This window comes from Chionomys nivalis, chromosome 3 (genome assembly GCF_950005125.1).
Source record: "Chionomys nivalis chromosome 3, mChiNiv1.1, whole genome shotgun sequence".
Classification (NCBI taxonomy): Eukaryota; Metazoa; Chordata; class Mammalia; order Rodentia; family Cricetidae; genus Chionomys; species Chionomys nivalis.
The window spans coordinates 65,044,815-65,066,699 of NC_080088.1; the positions used below are offsets into that span (position 1 = coordinate 65,044,815).

General features: G+C 43.8%; 1 protein-coding gene across 6 annotated transcripts in view; it reads left to right on the forward strand.

Moving 5' to 3' along the window:
* Atp13a4 (ATPase 13A4) overlaps positions 1–21,885 on the forward strand; it is a 134,833-nt gene that overhangs the window by 30,456 nt on the left and 82,492 nt on the right. For all 6 annotated transcript variants that reach the window (XR_009056816.1, XM_057764221.1, XM_057764222.1 and 3 more), the window contains exon 2: positions 15,325–15,498. Coding sequence is in view for 5 of the 6 variants with exons in the window: in XM_057764221.1 (XP_057620204.1) it covers positions 15,325–15,498 (174 nt within the window). In the remaining variant the exon portion in view is untranslated. The remainder of the gene's footprint in view (positions 1–15,324; positions 15,499–21,885) is intronic.

Consider the following 21,885-nt stretch of genomic DNA (forward strand, 5'->3'; position numbering starts at 1 on the left):
AAGCCATACACAGAAAGACAAATACCATATTTTCACTTTTGTATGGAAGCTAAAATGTTAATTTGAAATAGAAGGTACAAAAGTGGTTACTTGATGTTTGGAAGGATATGGTGGTGGTGAGGAGCAGAGAACAGTTAGTCAACACATAGAACAAAGAGGAGTGAGTGTCAATGTTTTATAGAAAACCAGGGTCACTGCAGTTAGCAAGAATTTGTTGTCTATTTCAAAGTAACTAGACTAAAGAATTCTGAATGCTTCCAGCACAGAGAAAGGAGTATTTGAGGTGAAAGATATGTTAATTGATTTGACTATTACACATTGTCTAAATTTCACACTGTGCCTCATTAGTATGTACAATTACCACGTGTCAACTGACAGAACTCCACAGGTTCTGCACAGGACATGCACTGGTTTGACTTTTGACGCTGTAACACAGATACTGGAGCAGAACAATTGGAGGTGGGCCGGATGGATTTGATCTGGTTTCTCACGGTGACCAGAGAATGATTGTTTGCACTGTTTGACTCTTTCTGTTTCCCACTTATTTCATTTGGGCCTCAGCCTATGAGATGGTGCTTCCCATATATTCAAGCGAAGTCTTTCTTTTTTAGTTAACCCCTGAAGACATACCCAGAGGAGTGCTTTACTTTATCTCCCAAGCACTTCTCAACCAAGTCAAGTTGCCAGTCAAGATTAACCATCACAGTAACTGAAGGGGTCTAGGTGAATACTGTTAATCCATTTCTATCCAGATCTCCTCCCTTCCCTTTCCTATTCTGGCTTTTTTTTACATATCAAATACCTATCGTGTACAAGTCCCCATGCTATGCATTAGATATGCTAGGAGAAGTCTGCTTCCAAACCCAGTAGAGGACAGAGTGTGGGCATTCAGCTGTGTCAGCAGCACACAAGTACTGTCAGAACAGAAGAAGCTGTATCCAACTTCAGGATGGCGCCAGTGAAAAGGCACCATTTGAAAGGAATGTTGGTGGATGAACAGGCATGTAAAAAGCCCAGTGAGGAAAAGGACATTGGAAGGCAAAGAGGCAGTATTCAAAGATAATGAGATGTTAAGGAACAAAAAGAATTCTGTTTCCAGAACTGAATGTAGCCCGGTGAGGCTGCTGCACAGGGTGTCTCTGAGTGTGGTGGGGTAGGATGGGCGAACAGAGAGATACAACTGATAAGACAGAACCTTCTACGTACTGTAAAGTGATTGATTGGCAGGATTGAAATATGTGGTTAACTGCATGTGTTTGCTTAGGTTTTATGGGCATAACCCTTAAAGTCGAACATCACAGGAAGGCTGATAGACTTAGACGTGTTAGGACTCTGGTAAGGAGCTGAAATCAGATTTATGTCTGAGGAAAAAAACGATGGAGCAGTATGAGCAGCTTCAGATAAGGACAGTGTTGAATGTGGTGGTGAATCTGAGAGCACTTCCCTCGCACAAGGTGGGAGCATCAGAGGTGGAGCACAGGAAATCAACTTGAGAAACAACACCTAGAGGACAATTGCTGGGCTTTGGGCTAATTAGATGTTTGGAGAAGGAGGAGGAGAGACGTAAAGAGCATTCTGAGTGTTATGAGTCACAACTGGCTATGTAATGAATTGTGCTGATTCTGAGACGAGGAGTAGGTGACATGTTTAGTTTTGACTTCTGATCAATTCTGACTTAGGAAGGGATAGGAGAAAGTTGCTGTTGAAGAGTCCTTTTATTTAAAAAAAATGAAACACAGTTATTTACTTTGTGCATGTCTGTGTGTGTGGATTTATGCACCCATGTATGCCATGCATGACACACGTGTAAAGCTCAGAGGACAGCTTGCATTGTTCCTCTCCTTCAACCACATGGGTCCTGGAGATTAAACTCAGGATGTCAGGTGGCAAGTACCTTTCTGGGCTAATCCAACTGGCTGCTCCCTCTTCCCCTACCTCTTTTTATTAGGACAGGGTCTCAATTTAAAGTTCTGATCAGGCTAGGTGATGGTAGCATGTCCCTTTAATCCCAGCACTCTGGAGGTAGAGGCAGGCAGATCTCTGAGCTTGCAGTCAGCCTGGTCTATAGGGTGAGTTTCAGGACAGCCGAGGCCACAAAGAGAAACCCTGTCTTGAAAAAAACAAAACAAAACAAAACAACAACAGAAAGACAAACTCCAGATTTGCCTGAAATTTATGATCTTCCTGTCTCAGCTTCCTGGTTGCTAGGCTTGTTAGAGTGTACTGTCCCATCTCCTGGTTCTCAAGAGTACTTTTAAAGATTGCTTCGATATGCTTAAATTTTTCCCCGAGGAAAGGGACAGGGGCTGAAAAAAACAAAAACAATTGCAAAGACAAGGGCTGAACCCGGAAAATCTGCTTGAATAAAACAGAGAAGTAGTCATCATGAAACAACCCTGGGAGAGCTAACAGTTACAGCAACATACTGGCTTTCGGTGCAGTTTTGTCCAGTTTGACTCTGATTACACATAAGGAGAAACAGAAAAGTTACTGTGTTGCCAGAAATTCAGGAGAAGACTTCCCAGCTGTTACATCATTGGCAGCCCCGAGATTCTGTTTTGTTTGTTGTTGTTTTGAAATGAGGCATAAACAATAAGGCCTCTATTACTACACACTCTAGAACAATACAAATGTCCTTCCAAGTGTGACAAACACCATGTGTGGAATCAGTACTATCTATGAAAAAAGGGAAGGGACCCGAAAAGATCTTTTACAGGGAGAGAGAAGAGTGAGGGGGAGGGAGAACTAACTCGACCTCAGGAGACCCGGGTCAAGTTTCAAGTCCAAATCAGCCAAGGGGAAGAGGTGAGGTCTGTTATGAGAACCACCGTTTATGAGTCTCCTCTCTTTGGGGAGGGAGGAGGACATGAGATCAGCTTCTCTGAACACACTGCAGGGACTGATTCACACACTGGACCTACCAAGGAGTAAAAGTGGGGAGGCTTGTGTGACAGAAACTGGCAGTGATAACTCTGCCAACAAAGCATTAGACTCCCTTGAGCTTCCCACACATGCGCAATATACATGAACAATCCTATTTCTGAGTGGGGGTTGGAATGCATGAAGTTTGTCTCATTTCAGTCAGCACCCTCAAAAGGCTAAAGGCTTTCTCATGTGGCCTGGTCACCTAGGTCTCTTTCCAGTATAAATGTGTTTGTGTCAAATGAGGGTAGAACTCTGTTTGAAGGCTTTCCCACAGTTTAGGCACCTGTGGGACCTAACTTTCGTGTGAAGCTACCGGTACTGATTCAGTAGGACCTGGTGGTGAAGGGTTTCCCATCCACCCAGGTTGCACTCATGATTCTGCTAACCAGTATGGACTTTCATATGCTGACCCACAGACCAGAGCAGGTCACATAGGTTTTCCTAGACTCCTTGCACTCAAAAGGTCTCTCTCCAGTGTATACTCCTTGGTGAAGGATGCTGCTGCTGTCTTTAAAGTCCTTCCTGTATTCCTTTCTCTCATAGGATCTTTCTTTACCTTGAACATTCTAGTGGCAGATGACACGAAGGTTTTCCCCACTTGCTGCCCTTGTAAGACCTCCCTCCAGTGTGATTTCTCTGGTGCAAAGCCAGTACGTCTTTGTGGTGGAAGGTTTCCTCACGTTCACTGCACCTGAAAGGTGTGCACCTTTTGCTCCTTCTTTATTTTATAGAGAAAACAGAAGGCCTTCCCACACTCATTGCACATGTGAGCTGTGACTCCATGGTGAGATTTTTGGTGACTGCCTGAGGTTGAGTTCCCTTTGGGGGACATTCTTGCCTGTTCTGCAAGTGAGATGTTTCCTGTTTGAATGAGTTATCCAGTGACTGAGGGGAGTGGAAGCTTTCTGGAAGCTTGTTTCAGAGTCATTGCATTAAAAGGGTTTCTGTGTACTGTGAGCTCTATGATGCCTATGGGTGGGCTGGGGTAGGAAGGATGATCGATACTTACTGATTCTCCACAGCTTTTTCCTGGAGGGTTCATGGGGCTGAAGGTCAATGGTGTCTTATTATCTTGCCAGAGTCTCCACACATATAGGACCTCTCTGACACTTTTTGCACTTTCCTCATTTTACACAGTACACTGACAACACAGGAACCAGGGAGTGAGTGCAAAGCTTTCCATCATCACCTCACCATTCAGGGTCTGGGTCCCATTGAGGTGTTTCCACTCCTCTCTGGAGAAACACATGATCATGTCTTCAAACATCATCAGGCTCTGACATGGTCTTTTACTCCTTCTAAAATACTCTCTACTCATGTGGGTTGAGCCCTGGGATTCTTACACAAAGTCTGAGATATTGTCCTTCCATCATCAAGCAGTGGTTGCTTTGCCTCATCTACAGTATGGAAATATCATTTTTGTGGTGGGAGGGGCACTATAGGAAAATTTCCAAACACCATGCTGCAGAAATATCTTATTCTGTGTAGTTTAGAGTCAAACTTTAAAAGTCATATTGTGTGTGTGTGTGTGTGCTTGATACGTATGCATGTGTGGCTACATGTTTGTGTTTGTGTGTGTGTGTGTTGCACATATAGAAGCTGGAGGACAACTTTGCAGACTTGAGTCTATCATCTGTTTTTACAGGGGTCTGGGTATTGGACCTAGTTTGTCAAGAGTATGCAGAAAATGCCTTTCCCCACTGAGCAACCACACCAGCTTCTAGAATCAACCTTTAATTAACACAAGATGATATTTAAGTTTTCACCCAAACACAAAGTAACAACACCAAAATTAATTTTAAAAATGCAAACTTGAATTACTTTTTACTCTTTTCCTGTGGGAATAAATCTAGTTATTCTTAAATAAATAAACAAGTAGAGAAAATCATGAAAATAAAAGCAGCTGGAGATGAGGTCATGTTTCTGTTGTCTTTGTAGAACATCTGGAATCAGCAGGGGGTAGCTCTTAGCATGGAAACTTCTGTGGAAGACTGCTCCTTCGTGAGCCAGTTCTATGAACAAGGGAAAAGCGGGAATGAAAGAACCATTAGAAGTACAATAATCATAAGAGAATGTCTCTACTGAGGAATGTGAGGCATTGAATGCTACACATTATGTAGACATTAATATTACATTGTATAACCATATAAAAGTACACGAAATACCTTGAGTTTAATGGATAATTTTAGACACCTACTCACTATCTTGTGGTATAAACAAAAGAACAATGCCAATGCAGTTTGGAAAAAGCAGTTACGGTGGATGTCATCAAGCTCATTACTGACTTCAGAATATAATTTGGACATTAGGTAACCAATGACTGACCTGTTGACATGTTGAGCAATGCATGAACAAGTCAACTGCATGATGACACTCACGGTATGGTAGCAGTCTGACAACGGAACAGGCTTCCTCGGGAGGTCTCCTTGGCTCCACTGAGAGTGGCAGTGTTGGGAAAACACGTGTTACAGATATGGAGAGAACAGGGATACGTAACATCTCCATCTTGTCTTCATTGCAGAAGTCATAAGAAGGTTTTCATCTCTATCCTCCTGGGTCAAATGATTGGTGATGACTCAGGGGGAAAGACACACTCATACTGGGGAAAAATATCTGCTGTCCAGGTCATTTCGCCATTGGTTAAGGAGTACTGGCATGTCTTTGGTAGATGGTAATTTCTTCTCCTATGTTTCCTTTCCCTCTCATGTCCTTTTGAAGAATGCTTGTGGGGTCTTAGCTCTCCTCTCTGAAAGCAGAGTTGGTTTGGATGTTCATAAAATAGTCATCAGGTCCTAGTACATGATTATTCCTTCTGGCCTGCTGTCCAGTGCAGTAATATCACAGTCTGCTTGCTTCTATTGAAAGCCTTACAATGTAGTCTAAGCCCTTCATTGATTTCAAGCTTTTTCTAGGCCTGCTGTGTGGCAGAAACTGGTCTGCTCTGTGCCAGTGATTCAGCAATCAACACCACAGATGGAAGTTCTTTGTAGCTTTTAAAATGTGCAATTTAGTAACATCACACACACACACACCACACAGAGACATATAGATACATAGAGACTCGTACAGACACATATACACATAAACACACACTGACATAGGCAGATACATATACACAGACAGACAGACAGACAGACAGACAGACATGCACACACCCCAGATAAAGCTATCAGATGGCGAGAAGGGCTCCTCGAGATGGAAGGAGCGATGTGCTAGGAGTGGCTCAGTAACTACCTCAGTCTGTGGAGAGCAAAGCAGAGATCTGAATGATGTGGAAGGAGGGACCAAGTCACGGAGGCGTCACCGAGAACTTACCAGGCCACCCTAAGCCCACTTCCCGCACAGCAAGTGTCTGTCTGAATGACACACGCACACCTTCGATCCCACTTCATTCTCACGGTAGTTTTCCGATCAGGCATTATGACTCTGGTTTATTTTATGCAGGGGAGTCATCTCCAGATGATAAGCTAACAAGTGGTGAAGCAGGAACATTACCTTTAAGTGTGCTGCCTTTTCTCAGGCACCCTCCCTCTCGCTGAGGGTCATGGGTCAGCCTGTTGTGTAGTGAGCAGGCTGCCTAGACGGCTGGCCTGTCTGTGCTCTTATTTTCTTATGATTCTCAGGTGTTGGGTCTTGTTCCTATTTCTCATACTTCTGGTATCAGATAGGTCGATTTCCCCTCTCTTTACACAGGCTAATTTCCAGGAACTCAAATGATTCTCCTATCATTCAGTTAAATTCTGACTTTACCCCAGATTAGTTTCAGACTCCATGAATTTACAGTATCAGTCTGATAAGAGTGTCCCACCTCAAGTGCCAAGTCACAGGTATCAGGTCCCCAGGTTTCCCACACTTAGGTCTGTCTGTCTTGGATACAATGTCTTGTGGTTGCCATATGCCCCAAGTATCTGTATTTGATATTGTGCCAGGATGGTTCACAAAACTCTGGAAAATGTTGTACATATTTATTAATATGTTTTGGTTATTATAAAGAATAAAAATGAACATCCAGATGAAAATGTATGTGGGGGTCTAGAAGGGTTCTTGCTCAGTATCTCCTGTCCTCATGGAGCTGAGGCGTGAGATACACTTGGTACCTCCATGTGACTGACAACCAGGAGCTCTCTGATGCTATCATTGGGTTCTTATGGAAGCTACACTACACAGAGAAGATTGACTTTGAACCCACTCTCTAGCCCTGCTTCCTTCCCCTGTGACTGGAGGTGGGACCGGAAACTCCGACCCTTTGGCCACCAACTCCCGCTCTGAAGCTCTCCTTAAGTGACTGCAGCATTTTCTGAGGCTTGTATTCCTATCTCAGCAGAAACTGAGGTGTGAGTAAAGGGACCCAACCAGAACAGAAGCATACATTGATATCATTTGGGAAATCCCTAGAGTTTTGATTGCTTGTGTCAGGAACCGGGAAGAAAGTCAAATATATTTCCTCTTATACTAAGGACATGTCTGGCAAGAAATGTTCCAATTGCAGCATGACAGAAGAGCCTAGAAAACACCTCTTACCCAGCCTTGCCAGGCCAAGAGATTAGGATGCTGCCTGCAGAAAGCACCGTGGGTTGAGTGGCTGTTGGGTGGAGCGCCTCGTGCTAATTTCTCCACACTCTGCAGTTTGAGGCTTGTGGAAACCTGTTTAAGGGGAACTTAGAACTTGTCCAGGCAGCACATCCATTAGCTCAGTTGTGAGCCATCAGCAAGTGTTCAATCCCCGTCTGGGTAACACCTACTAACGAGACTATCAGAAGGCTGAGGAGGAGGAGAATCTTTATGAGAGGCGGGCTGGTTAGGCAGAAAGAATTTTAATGGAGAGGGATTTGGCACTGGTACCTACCAGCTGGGTGGCTCTAGGTGCATCCCTTGGCCTCCTTGAACTTTATCTTCCTTATTCTGACCCACAGCTGATGAGACTTTCTGTGTAGGGTTGTGAGAGTGAAATATATTTGGAGAAGTTTGTATTCAGAGAGATGGAAACACAAGAAGTTATTACTCACAGAAACCGTGTTTTCACCTCTATGCCAGGTTTAGGTGGATAATCCACAGGTAAGGGTGTTACCACCTTGGCTGCTGCCAAAGCGCTGGATGGGTTGCTTTCTGGACTGCGAGCTTGAGAGACAAGGAAGAATTTTCATAGCCCTGGATGACGGCACCCAGGCTAAGAACAGAGTAGTTAAAAGAAACTAAAGCCCCAAACACACCCACCCGTTGCACCCGCTTTCAGTCAGGCCATTGCCTTGATATAACATAATGACCTCTTGGTAAAAGGCAGTGACATCTGTTCCTGATGGCTTGAGAATTCTAGATTTAGGGCAAGCACAAGGGGTCCACCCATGGCTGTAGACCAGAAAAGGTCTGGGTGCAGTTTATAAGTAAAGTTCCCTTTGGGTGGCTGTGAAATGAACCCCAAGTCCCTCCTCATCTAAAGATACCTCTCCCCTCCCATCCTTTTCTTCCTCTCCCCTCCTCTCCTCTGTTTTCCTGTCCCCCATTCCCTCCCATCCCCCCCAGTCCCCTCCTCTCCTCTTCTCTCCGCTCCTCTCCTCTCTCCTCCCCTCCCCTCCCCTCCTCTCCCCTCCTTTCCTTCCCTCCCTTCCTCCCCTCCCCTTTTCTCCAGACTCTGTAGCTTTTAGAAGGTTTAGTCCCTCCACTCGAAGCCCCTTCTTTTATCCTCTTTTTGCAATTGTTGAAATTCTACCAATTATTTTCAAGTCAATTTCAAGCAGCCATTCTCCTGCAAGGCTTTTGCTAATTATCGTCTTGGTAAAATCTTTCATCATTTGAAACTAATTTTGCCTTTTGTGCATTTCATACGGCACTTAATATTTTTTTTGTCCCAAATCATAGCTATTTTAAAATTCATCCTCTCTCCCGCTAGGCCTTTGAGGGTGATAAATTTATCTTTGGCGCACACACCTTACCCATGGCCCTAGATGTAGTAGACAGTTTTAATTGAACTAAAGTAAGGCTTTATCCTGGGGAGTACAGCATGGAAATACTTTGATGATGGTTTCCATGGTTTTGGTGCTGGACAGAAGTGCTGCTCTTCTGTTTTGTTCAGCAATCCTGTGATGGGGAGCTGTGACTAGACACATGGCATTCCAGGGCTAAGAACAAGGGGCCGCCACGTCCCAGATTGAGAAGTGAAATTAGGTTAAACAAAATTGCAAGTTGCACGGGGAGACTGAGGCCCCTGCAGGGGCATGGAATTCAAGAAACTAGAAACAGTGTTCATGGGTGGGGCAGGGCGAGACAAAGGAGGAGAAGCCTGGGATGAGGTTGGACATGCAGGCAGAAAGAGGGAACCATGTGGCCTTTTTGCTTCCTTCCTCAGCACCTCCGTTTCTGGATCAGTTGAGCTGTATTGTAGCCACCACTGAGCACAGAGCTTGCACCAGTTCTTGTCACTATGCTGAATTACTTGAGGCAGGCTGTTGATAATCAAAAGCCAACCAAACAAAAACCCAAACCAAAAACAAATGAACAAAGAAACAAACCAGGTTTATTTGGTCCATAGTTTTGGAAGATGAAAGTAAAGACACAGGAGAAGGTTGCATAGCAAATGTCAGGGGGCACGCAGGGAAGGGAAGGCGTGCATCTCCCAGTAAAGTATTAACCAGGTCTAACCCAGCTTAGGAATGAAACCAAATGAGACTGGGTAACCCAGGGTGGTATGGCCACAGACAAGGCTTGTACCTAATACAGGAGGCCAGAGAATACTCTGGTCTTAGGCTCACCGTCTTCTGCAACAACTTGCTGTTTCCATTACAGTGGGCAAGCAGGTTTCTCTTCTGAACCATGTTTCTAATGATATAAGTATGCCCACTACCTCACATCCCTTAAAGGTTCCAGTGCCTCCTAATACTCCCACCTAGAAACAAAGCTCCAGGCACACATACCCTTTAGGGGAGAAAAAAATCTATATCCAAGTCATAGTAGTGGCCAGCTAGCATTATGCATGCATCCTTTCCTTCCGTAGATTCCTAACTGAAAATATTGTTGCAGTTTTCTGGCACTGAGAATGTCATCATAGGTAGTATGAACTAAAGCCTTTAAGTTAGGTGGGTGAAATCAAATGTTCACAGTAAGGGTTTTGAACACTGGTTCTGTTTTCCACTGGGAGGAATAGGAAGGACCATCCTCTACAGTGTGGATGCTTCCTGCAGTTCCTGGCTTTTGAACTCTATATTCCAGAAGCAACATTCACCAAGTTGAGAATGGCCATGTCTTCTAGAAAAAAAAAATCACTCTAAATGGGAACCATTGGCATTCATAGTAAGCGAAGAAGAGAGTCTTCCATAAATGAGAGGGAAAACAGGACCTGACTGACATGTGGTCTTGGCTTAGGGAAAAGAGTCTGGTTAGGAGCACAGGAAGTGGGAAAGGCATTTGTTCCCTTAAAGGGCATCTCTTCTCACACTTGCTGGTTCCTTTTGCCTCTTTCTTCCTGAGGACTCGGGAGTTTGTAATTAGACTGTCTACAATCTTTGGTCCATGATACGTTCACGTCATATGCCGCCTTAACTTAGGGACGAACCTACCACCATATACAGTGTTTTGTCTCCAAGGCTGGCTTTGAATTCATGGGCGTTCTGCCTAAGAGTTACAGACATGGAAAGTGGACAACTTGAGTGCTCTATTTTGCCTTACCCAACAAAACACTCATTGTTTTGCCTATGTGCTCATTATTCCCTTTAAATTGAATTTGTTTTAAAAGTTATAAAAAAGCAATGATGCTGTTATAATCCTCTGCACCTGCTTTTTCTACTGTTTTCTCACTAAAAGTTCATATTGCTTGATGTCTGCTGGAAATCCCACAGTGTGCGCAGATTGCAACACAACCTCCCAACTCACTAGATAGTTTGGGTTAATTTGTACGTATCTTTTTTGTGATCTCCAGCTGAGTTTTACAGTGTAAGAGTCTGGGGATAATATTTTCATAATTTTGGGTGTATTTCAAAAGATGATGTCTGAATAAGAATTTTTATGTGAAAATAACCTGGGGACCACTTTAAAGTTTGAAAACGATTTATCAATTCAGCACCAGCAACAATAACAATAACAAAACCATTTTGCTTCCCCCACCCCATCCAAATTTCTGGGTTAGGCTACTCAGGTTGAGAATTTCTCATTTGAATCTGAGCTTTGAATTAACTTAGAAGCCTATGGGATTCTCCTCTTGCCTGAGAGTGGCAAGTGGAAATCACCAGGGCAGAATTTCTGTAGGTGCTAAGTGGAAGCAAGCAGACAGTCATTCCACTGACCACCGTCTGCAATAACAAGCACAAATTACAGCTAAGCCTTCTTTCTACACCCAGCATTTAGAAATAAGGGGAAAAAGATTATCTTCAGGGAGATAAAGTCTTAAAAGTTTTATTTCTTTTAAACTTTCAAATGGGGCTGGAGAGATGGCTCAGAGGTTAAGAGCATTGCCTGCTCTTCCAAAGGTCCTGAGTTCAAATCCCCGCAACTACATGGTGGCTCACAACCATCTGTAATGGGGTCTGGTGCCCTCTTCTGGCCTGCAGGCATACACACAGACAGAATATTGTATCCATAATAAATAAATAATGTTATTTATTAAATAAATATTTAAAATAAATATTTTAAACTTTCAAATGTTTAATGAAGTCTGCAGAGAGATGCAAAGGTGTCTAGGCTAGCATGATTTGACTGTAATATGATTGAATGAATTAATGTATTTAAAGGAAGCACATAGTAATTAGGCTATGGGGTGGTTGTAGCAAGGTTACAGAACCCATTCTAAGAACCATATTTGCACTGGACTCTGAAGATGGAAAACTTCTGACTGTGGAAGTGGTGCTATTGGAAAGAGACATGTGCTCGGTGTTAACACACATATTCACCTGGTGGGCATGACAGGGTGCTATTGGAAAGTGACGTGCTTGGTGTTAACACACGTGCTCTCCTGGTGGGCATGACAGCCGCATTCATTTCCCTCTTTTGGTAGGTTCAGCTTCTGTCATCTGCTCCTCTTGAGTCCTCCTATGAAGGGTCACTGTGCTGAGAGGTTCTGGGACTCAAGGGCTGAGGGCTACCCTGCAGACTCCTTGGAACCTTCCTTACATGATGAAATCAAATGAGGGCAATTCTTTGAAGACAGCTTCTGTCCTGTTCTAGATGTAACCCCCAGTTATACCTTGTCATCACAATTCTGCATTTACCAAGTCCTTGACTGTGTGACACCCACAGCCAAATTTCTGAGAGTGAACTCTGAAAGATCAGCTCGTATTGGCCTCACAAACCCTCTAGAACAGGGCCTTGGGATGCCCATGTGAGGTTTGTGTGTGTATCTGTGTTTATGTGGAAGAGAACGCGTGGGTGGAGGGTAAAGAGAGCACTACAGTGCTGTTCTGTGATGTATGTAGCCTGATATGAGTTGATTATTGTATAATACTCTTTGGATATTTATATAATGCCATTTTGGGGGGTCTCATCAATCTCTTTTAGTGGGAGGTGACAGCAGTTGGGGAACAGGGGGACAGAACAACTGCTTCAAACATATTCAGAGACAGGTCAGGCACTGCACAACCAAAGAAGAAAATCAGATGATTATGATGGCGCTCTGCTAATGTTTGCAACTTATACCCGTTATCTGTCAATAGTTCTGATCTTTCAATTTATTCCAAGTCAGTAAAACTAACTTATTCCAACAAGTAACAATTGAGATGCCTTGTGTGAATTTTTTGACCCTTTCTATAGAAAGTTTAGCTAGGTATCACAGATCATGCCACTAAGGGAAGCGGCAGTGTTCACCAACCCAAGAGGAAGCAGCCTGAGAGGGATGGAGTGGTTGACTTGCCAGGGTCACTGTTTACTCCTGTTATTCTGGGGTTAGTAATAGCACTAACAATAGGATCCATGACTACATCCGGATGATAAGGGTTTTGGCCGCCTTCTGTAGATCTCTTCACTGCTCTTTGTTTAACCTTAAAGTTCTCTTTCTTTGCCCCTTGAATCTAGTGAGTTTCTCTAGACTAGAGACATTGTTTCACATCTGTCATGGTCTAACACATGTCTTCTGTTTGAATGACACTTAAACTTGTTAAGATGAAGTGAAATTAAAGATCGAGAAAGAAGAGACCAATTAGAAACAGTAGTCCACCCTATTCTCTGTGTGCTGCAAAGCTGGTTTTGAGTTACACATGGGCTTTGTTCCGTGGGAAATATATTTAATTTTTTTCCAGCTATGTAAGAGGATATTTGTAAAGTGCTTAGATAGAGATTTTAAAATGCCCAACAACTGTTAGCTGCTAGCAGTGTTATCGCGATGATTATTAGTTACTGTTAAAAGCTTTTTATATATGATAACTTTGAACTTGAGCTTTTCTACATAGAGAAGGAAGATAATAATTTCGGCTCAGTCTCTCTTGGTGATGAACACGAGGGCACTTTCAAATACTGATAGGAAAGTTTGCACATTGCACAGAGTAACTCATAAATCACACGGGGCTCCACTGGCAATTTAAGAAAACATTTAAATACCACCTCTGGAAAGGAAGAGGATGATGGGACTGGAGAGAAGATGATCTATGCAACTGTAGAACAGAAGAGGATGTGGGAAGGACTCAGGGTAGACAAGCTGGTTAGAGTGGGATTAGATAGCAATGCTACAGGTTGGATGTGGAGTGGAGCTGGTCCAGTGTTGGCAGCTGGAAGGCAGTGGCTTGAGCCTGAGCTACAGAAAGAATCACACCAGGATACACGACTACCTGGAAAATGAGTTAGGAGCATCTCAGAAAAGTCATACAGCATTAGATAATGTAGCAAGTTGCTCTTTATCGCCTATATAATTTCACTCGTGTGGTAGGAAGGAATCTAGTAATCACACACATTGGAGTACCTTTCAACCAAGAGTCACAGACCCTTCTCTGTTGATGTAATAGTCTTTATTGCACAAGATGGAGAAGTTGGTGATGATCAAGTTTGATGCTCAGTGCAGCTGTTACCTCAAGATATAGACTGGCAAAAGCATGGTGGTTAACACTAGGAGTTCTTGAATCTAACTGCCTGTAAACCAGGGTCTAGGTTGTCATGTTTGTGTTGGGGCTATGGGACCAAGCCATAGTCATGTTAGCAGGAGCAGCGACATCATTACCATCGTCATCACCATAACCACCACCATGACCACCACCATGACCACTACCATGACCACCATGAACCATGACTACCACTACCACCAGCACCATAAGCCCCAACACCACCACCACCACTACCACCACCACCACCAGCAGCAGCAGGAGAGATTCTGATGTAGATTTACACAGATGTAGTTACGTTCACCCTACAGCAACTTTGAGATATCACTGTCCCATTTTCGTGGGTAATAAAGAGATCACAGAGCTTATTCATATTCACGTGCCTAACAAATGGCAACACTAATGTCTGAAAACACTAATGTCCAGCTGTGCTTTCACGCAGCATACTCGCCTCCTCTCAACTTTAGCTACTGTGACAAGTATGAGGTAGATCTCTGACTTTGTGGCATACGGATCAAGGCCACTCACTTTACAAGTGCTTTTCTATTCTGTCCTGGATGGTTTTTAAAATGAAGTTTGTCCAGATTGCCACAGATCAGGGATGAGATGCCTCCTCCAGTGTGCCCTAGTCAGGGTCTAATAATCATCCTTCATGGCATGTTAGAGCTGTTCAACAACCAAATGACCTGCATGGCATTTTCTTTTGGGTGGAAAATCCTTTTGCAATTGAACAAAGGAATTGGAACAAACAGCTGAACTCCAAAGGAAGTTGGCCATGAATCCCCAGTGCTCAACTTCCTTCATTAAATACAGCTCTAAACTCAAGGCCTGTTTCCTGCTTCAGCTGCTCTGGACGCTGCTGACCCTAGAGTCACTGGTATCATTTGGCCACTGTCATCAGCTAGTATTCCTGTTACATGGCTGTGGTGTTGCCTGTGCCAATTGTGAATCAAATTCAAGATGTGGTAGCTGACAGACTTGGGCTTGCCTGAGACTTAGTCACAGACCTTCTAGATGTGTGGCCTTGAACAAGACAGCACACCAGCTGTCTTGATCTCTTTTGTATCATTTGTTCAATGAGGAGGGTGTTATCTCATTTCAGGAACAATACAGGAATAGGGATGACTGGGGAGACTTGAAGAAGATCATATCATGAGCATCTAGAATAATGCTTTGGTCCAGGGTACCTCAGCGTTTTGACATTGTTTTTCCTGGCTAAAAGGTTCCTTCTTGAAGGCTGAGAATTATGTCTGAAACTTCTTGGTCAGGAATCTGGCTACATTCTTCCTACCCTCTCTCCTCACATACCTGTCTTCTCTTACCAGACCATTCACTCCCTGCCCCTAGTTAAGTTTGACCAACACTTGGAATCATTTTTGTTCTATTGCAGGAAATCTTTGGCTATCGGACTCAAGGCTGTAAGAAAGCTCTCTGTCTCATTGGCTCCATCTTCTCTCTTGGAATCCTTCCGTTGGTGTTTTACTGGAGACCAGCTTGGCACGTATGGGCAAACTGTGTCCCGTGTTCCTTGCAAGAAGCAGATGTGGTTTTGCTGAAGACCACTGTAAGTAAGCATCTGTTTTCGTAGATGCTGTCCCTTTGCCTGGCTATTGGGCTGTAAGGTGGCCAGAGGAGATGCCCCCAGGGCAGGTGGTACATGGTTAGGCTCCTCTATTGCTGTGCACCTGCCCAGAACCCGACATTTGTCTACACTAGGATTTCTTAAGAAGAGTTACTTCACAGAGTAGTCCCTTCAAAACTGAAACTATAGCAATTGTTAGAGCCAACATAAACATGCTGTTTGAGGAAACGGTGGGTAGTGTGGAGTAGTGGAGTCAAAGCTACAAGCTACTTATTCCAAATCCTACCAGCTCTTGACTTCAAGCCTGGTACATAGATGCTTATGGCCTCCTCAGGAATGACTCTGGAAAAGGGACAAGGGGGTTTGAGAGATGAGGATCATCCCACTGGAGAAGCTGCTGTCTCCCTGTGCTGATAGGAGAGAGACACAGTTTTCTGATATGCTTGTGTCCTGCTCTGCAGAAATACTAGGGCCTGAAATGTAGGCATTTTGTCACTGAGGTCATTGCCACTCTGCTATTTCACAGTTGTGGTGTCAGGTGAGGCTCTCTCTGGGTATCTTCTTGTCACTTCCTTTGTCACTCATGACATTGAGACCACATGCATCATCCCTGCAGAAAAACCAGGAACAAAAGGGGAGGGGCTCTCTTACATGTTAATTGATGATACACTCCCAGTTCTCACATCTGTATGGGGTGATGGGTAGGCGGACATGGTTCTCCTCCTGAGAGAATGAAGTGACTGTCTCTTGGAGAATTCTTTCCTGACTAGCTTACCCTGTTACCCTAACAAGGCTTCGGCACACACAAATGACCCATGGCAACAACCAATTTTGATAAATCAACTTCTATCACAGATGCCTTTAACCTTCCTAATGCTGTGGCCCTTTAATACAGTCCCTTGGGTTGTGATGAAGCCCCAACCAGAAAATTATTTTTCTTTTTCCTTTGTCACTGTAATTTTGTTACTGTTATGAATTGTAATGTAAATATCTGATATGCAACCCCTCTGAAAGGGTCATTAGACCTCCAAAGGGTTATGACCCACAGGCTGAGATCCACTGCTCTTTGGGGAGTGTGACACACTTTGACTTGAGTCAATCTTTCTAGATAAACATTTTATCTATGCAGCAAGAGAAGAGAATAGCGTCATATTTGCCAGCTGCTCTATCCAAATGAAACAGCTCACTGCCTCCTAACGAAATAAACTAAACCAAACCCCAAACACCCAAACATGCTGCTCCGAAACCTGATATCCAGCACAGCTTCAGCTAACCTTTCATTCTCCTGGGAGTCCAACCAGGTTTGCCTTTTTTGTCTTGTGTCATGGGAGGCAGCCCCATCCTTGAACTGGATCCTGGTCTCGTCAAACCACTACATGACCTGTGGTAGCTTAGGGGTCACCTCACCAAGTTTGACTATAATTTAACTAGGCTTGAGGCGATCCAGAGGCTGTTGTGTAGTAAGAACAACTGATTGGTATTAAACTGGAGGTTCACCTCAAGGTTCCCATCATGAAAACTTTTAGACTGTTCAGAACAGAAAAGTACCAGGCAGTTATCATTGGGCATTTGATGGATTAGAAAGCAGGGCCCCAGGAACATGGTAGGATGCACCTAAACTCATGGAATGGGAGGCAGGATGAAGTCCTGTGTCCTAGGCTTTCATCTAGGGCCTCTTCCACTGCATTGCACTTACGTTCTTTCTGTTCCAGTCTCACCAGCATCAGAATGATCTGGAAGGCCTGTGAAAACACATTGCAAGCTCCAACCCTCAACCCTTAAGACCTGCTAACCTATTGGATTTGAGTTGGTGCCCAAGAATTTGTGGCTTTAACAAGCTCTCAGGTGATTTGAGACCTTTTGGCAAAGGACCAACAGTGAGAACAAAATTGCCATAGTTACAACTCCTTTCTTTCTGTCCACTTGTTCATTGGAAGAGGGATAGAGAGCAGAATATTTGATCTATGACTCAGCCATAGATGTTTATACAGTATGAAGAGGAAAAAAAATCGAGATTTAATCAGGTGTTAGAGTGGACTTCCTGTACACAACCTGAGCGTCTTACCAAGGCAAGTGTATTTTCTGGGCAACTGAATGGGGAGGGACATAAATATTTATGAAAGACTATCATTTGGGTTTCCTTTTTTCAAAAAATGTATTCTCTCATACAATACATCCCAACTGCATTTTCCTCGTCCTCTGCTTTTCTCCTCCTCTCCTCCCCTGCCCCCACTTATTCCTCCTGTTTCTCTTCAGAGAAGAACCGGCCTCTCAGGGATATCAACCAAAATGACAAAACAAGTTACATAAGTCTAAGTACAAACCGTCATCTCAAGAGTGAGTGATGCAACCCAGAAGGAGGAAAAGGGTCCCAGGAACAGGCGAAAGAGTCAGAGGTACTGCCACTGCCACTGCTAGCAGTCTTGGGGTTCTTTTTTAATGGTGGTGAGGATAAACCCAGAGCCCTGCAAGTGGTCAGCCAGTATTCTACCACCATGTTATATGCTCAGGATCCCTTTTACTATGATCCTGTAGCACGAAAAGAACTTAATTCCACATTGCACCAAACAAGCTCCCAGACAGCTACATTTTTGCTGCAATAGAAACAGAACCCCAGAAGTGGAGGAGCCCTCTGCCTTTTAGAGACTATAGCTCTGAGGACTCTCGGGTGGCCAGCCCATGCCCCCTCACCTCTATGCTGCACACAGACCCAGGGCACAGATGGAAATGGAAAAAGAAAGCAGGAAAGTGACAGAAGTGGATGGGAAACAAGTTAAAAGAAACAAAGAGGAGGAAGAGCACTTACAAGTAAAAATCAGAAGGTGCATGGGCGCATGGGCAGATGGAACCGATTTGCTCTCAAAAGCCAGACTTCCAGTCCTAGCATCTTAAGTTTGTTACCAGATTTTCAGAACCTTGGTTATTTCATTTGTAAAATGGGACTATTGACTAATCAAGTATTTAGTCTTTCTTGAGCTGATGTGAGGTGATTGGCTATGTATGTGAAAACTATTAACTAATTTTAAGACCACCAAAGCCAGGAGAGAGAGAGAGAGAGAGAGAGAGAGAGAGAGAGAGAGAGAGAGAGAGAGAGAGAGAATGTGTATATGTGTACATGTCTGTGTTTGTTTGTATGTGTATGTCTGTGTGTATGTGTATATGTATATATGTGTGTCTCTGTGTATGTATATATGTGTGTATGTGTGCGTTTCTGTGTAAGTGTGTGTATCTGTGTGTATATGTGAGTGTGGATGTATATGTGTGTGTATCTGTGTGTATATGTGAGCGTGTGTATGTGTGAGTGTGTGTGTGTGTATGTGTGTGTGTGTGTATTGCTCCCAAACCTCCAAAATCTTTCTGTTCAAGAGAGCTTGCTGTTGTCAAGGCCCATCTGCCCATATTGGTGCTGTGCTTTCTTCATGGTGCACAGGCCTAGCTTGCCTGTGCAGGAGTCTAGAGACCTATTCCCCACTCCGGCCAGGTGCTCTCTTCTATTTTTCCTCTATTCGTCTTTGTAAACAGACATACACTGGAAACAGTCACTCTTCACTGGTAGGTTTGGAAACTACACCCATCACGGAATCATCCTTCAATCATGCCACCCCAGAACTAATCAGAGATGCCTCAGCTCCCTCCAATCTTGCCTTTTCCATCTTGATTTCAACTTTAATTTTTAATTACCTGCTCTTATGTGTCATTTCAAATGGATTTGCTATGCCAGAGACTCTCCAAATAAATGAGCTTCTAAATTGGTCTTTATGTAATTAGACAAGAACTCAATTATTTCCAACGTTCTAACTATCTGAGACTTGGAGAAAAATGTGCTCTCCCCATCAACAGTGTAAAAATCTACTGCTAGGCTATTGCGTTAGAACGGCAACTTAAAAGATTTTGTTTGAATTATATCGCAATAGCTAGCCTCTAGCAAGTTTCCATTAGGAGGACAGAGTGATTCCTACTCAAAACTGCATTGTGTATCTGTTCTTCCTCTTATTAAAAAAAAAAATCAGTGCTTGGTATTTATCATCAATCTCACGCCGGTAAGATTACAGTTTATTATCACAGATGCTGATTAACTAGCCATTTCTCTATGTAAAAAAGCCACAATGTGCTTGCTGGAAATCCTCCGTATTCAACTCATTTTCAGCTCTTTTTCTTATTAAGCAATACTAAGCATGAGATTTTTATCTTTTTTCGCCCCAAAGATGAGTGCAATTACAATCCGATTTCATAAATTTTAAAATGTATTTGATTCGTCATTTATCTAGTTGTGAATTTTAACCCATTTCTGTAGTGTTGCTTCATTTCTATGCAAATAACATGATTTACATTCATCGGTGGCGTGAATTAAATCCTCCTGGTGATTTCCATATCGTGGTTATAATTACAGACACATTTCCCCCTTCATTGTCATTGTGTGTCACATGGTGTCACAGTCCCCTGATCTGTAGTGAGAGTGTTGTGATGGGTAGATATGAGGCCTAAATCAAGGCACATCGTCTTGATGTTCCAGCAGATGGTGGCAAGGCCAGGGGCTTTAGCGCCAATCTCAGAAACTCTGCAAAGCAGCCGTGCAGCTGGCATCCCAAAGGCTACAGGTCCAGCAGGGGGTCTTTACATAGTACTGCTTTTGCTTGCTGATCCTGCCACACTTCTTCCCTTCCTCCTCCACTAGCTGGTCTCTCAGAGTCCACACTCCCACAACAGCACAACTCTTGATTTTTATCTCCGCTCTTACCTATGAAGCTCCTCTGAGAACCACCCATGCTATCATTCGCTCATCCATTCATTCATTTGGTCATTCAGAACGTTATTTATCCAGTGCCAAGCAGGTTTCAGACCTAGGCGGTGACCAGTTAGGTGGAAATCCGGTCCTTATTAAGAGTCATGCTAGTGAGAGTCCCCGTCCCCTGTGTGACGCATAGAAAGTGGGTGTTCCATCTCACTTCCTGGAACTCCCTCGTTCTTCAACACTGTGCCACCTGCTCCTGTGTGGCTTTACTGTCTTTGTTGGTTCACTCTCGTCTCCAGATCTGGAGGCGGTTATTTTGCCTCCTTCTCTCTTTTCATTTCTGACCGTCATGCTGATTTGGAATCTGCTTTATATTGATACACTATTCACTTTTCAGCTTACATGGAATTCCACTGTGGTTATTCTAATTGTCATAACACTCCTGGAAAACAGCCGTTATCATCTGTGTTTCAGGGGTAAGGCCGCAGGAGCCCCTCCCTCCATTCTTCTTTCCTGAATGAACTCTGTGAACCTCCATGGTTTGGGCCACAAACCTAGCTCATGGGGGAGGGGGGTGGCATAAACATTGACAAATAAAGACGTGTTGCGCTGAGTTCATCAGGTTACCCCACAAATGAGTATGAAACCACTGAGAAGATACTTAGCAAAGGTTCATGGGCACAGCAGGGCTATGCAACAGTCTTAACCAAGTCCAAACCAGGAAGGAATTTTCTGAGGTCAAAAAATATGAGTTAAAATGTGATGATGGCTGATGGAGACAGGCATGGGAAGGTGATCCACGTAGAGAAACCCACGTGGGCAAAGAGCTTGACCCTGAGCCTTCTGACTCTCCAAGATGAAGGCCTTTCTTTCATCCCTTGGACAATGCTCTGCTCTAATTCTGTCTTACCTCTTGTTCAGTTTATGGAGACAGTGGTCACAGCTTCGTTTCTTCCTTGAGAGAACCTGTGGCACATGGCCACAGCAGGTACCCATACTTATTTTAATTAAATTGAATAGATGGAATTGAGTCGATAATAGGTAATCTTTTGGTTTTCACTAGAAGTTTGACTCTAGATACTGAGGTGAACTGTGCAGGGAAAGGCAGAAGGCACTGCCTTTTGACTCTAGATACTGAAGTGAACTGTGCACAGGCAGGTGAGAGGCGCTGCATCTTGCTTCTCTTGGTGCACATTCGCTCTTCTGAGACCCAATCTCCATTTCATTAGACATCGAGCCTCAAATCTAGCTGGCCTCTGAGGAAAGACCAAACATTGACAAACAGCTTTGAGGCCTTATTCTTTGGGACACAGGGCTGTCAGCAGGGCTGGTTTCTGGGGAGGTTGTTTCCCCTGGCTTGCAGTTAGTCACCTCCTCACTTGGCCTGTTCTGTTTTCTCACACTCCTGGCTTCGTTCCCTTGTCACATATGACATCATGTCTGCTGGAGTAGTGTGTCACCTGTGACCTCAACTAGCCTGAGTATCTCCTCCAGGGCCTATCTCCAAATATACTGGAGACTAAGGTTTCATGTGAATTTGGGTGTGTGATTTATTCTATAACACAAAGGTACTTAACCCTTTCTCTGCTGCCTCTGCAGGAGAGTGAGACCCTGGTGGATTCTCCCTCCTTGTGTAG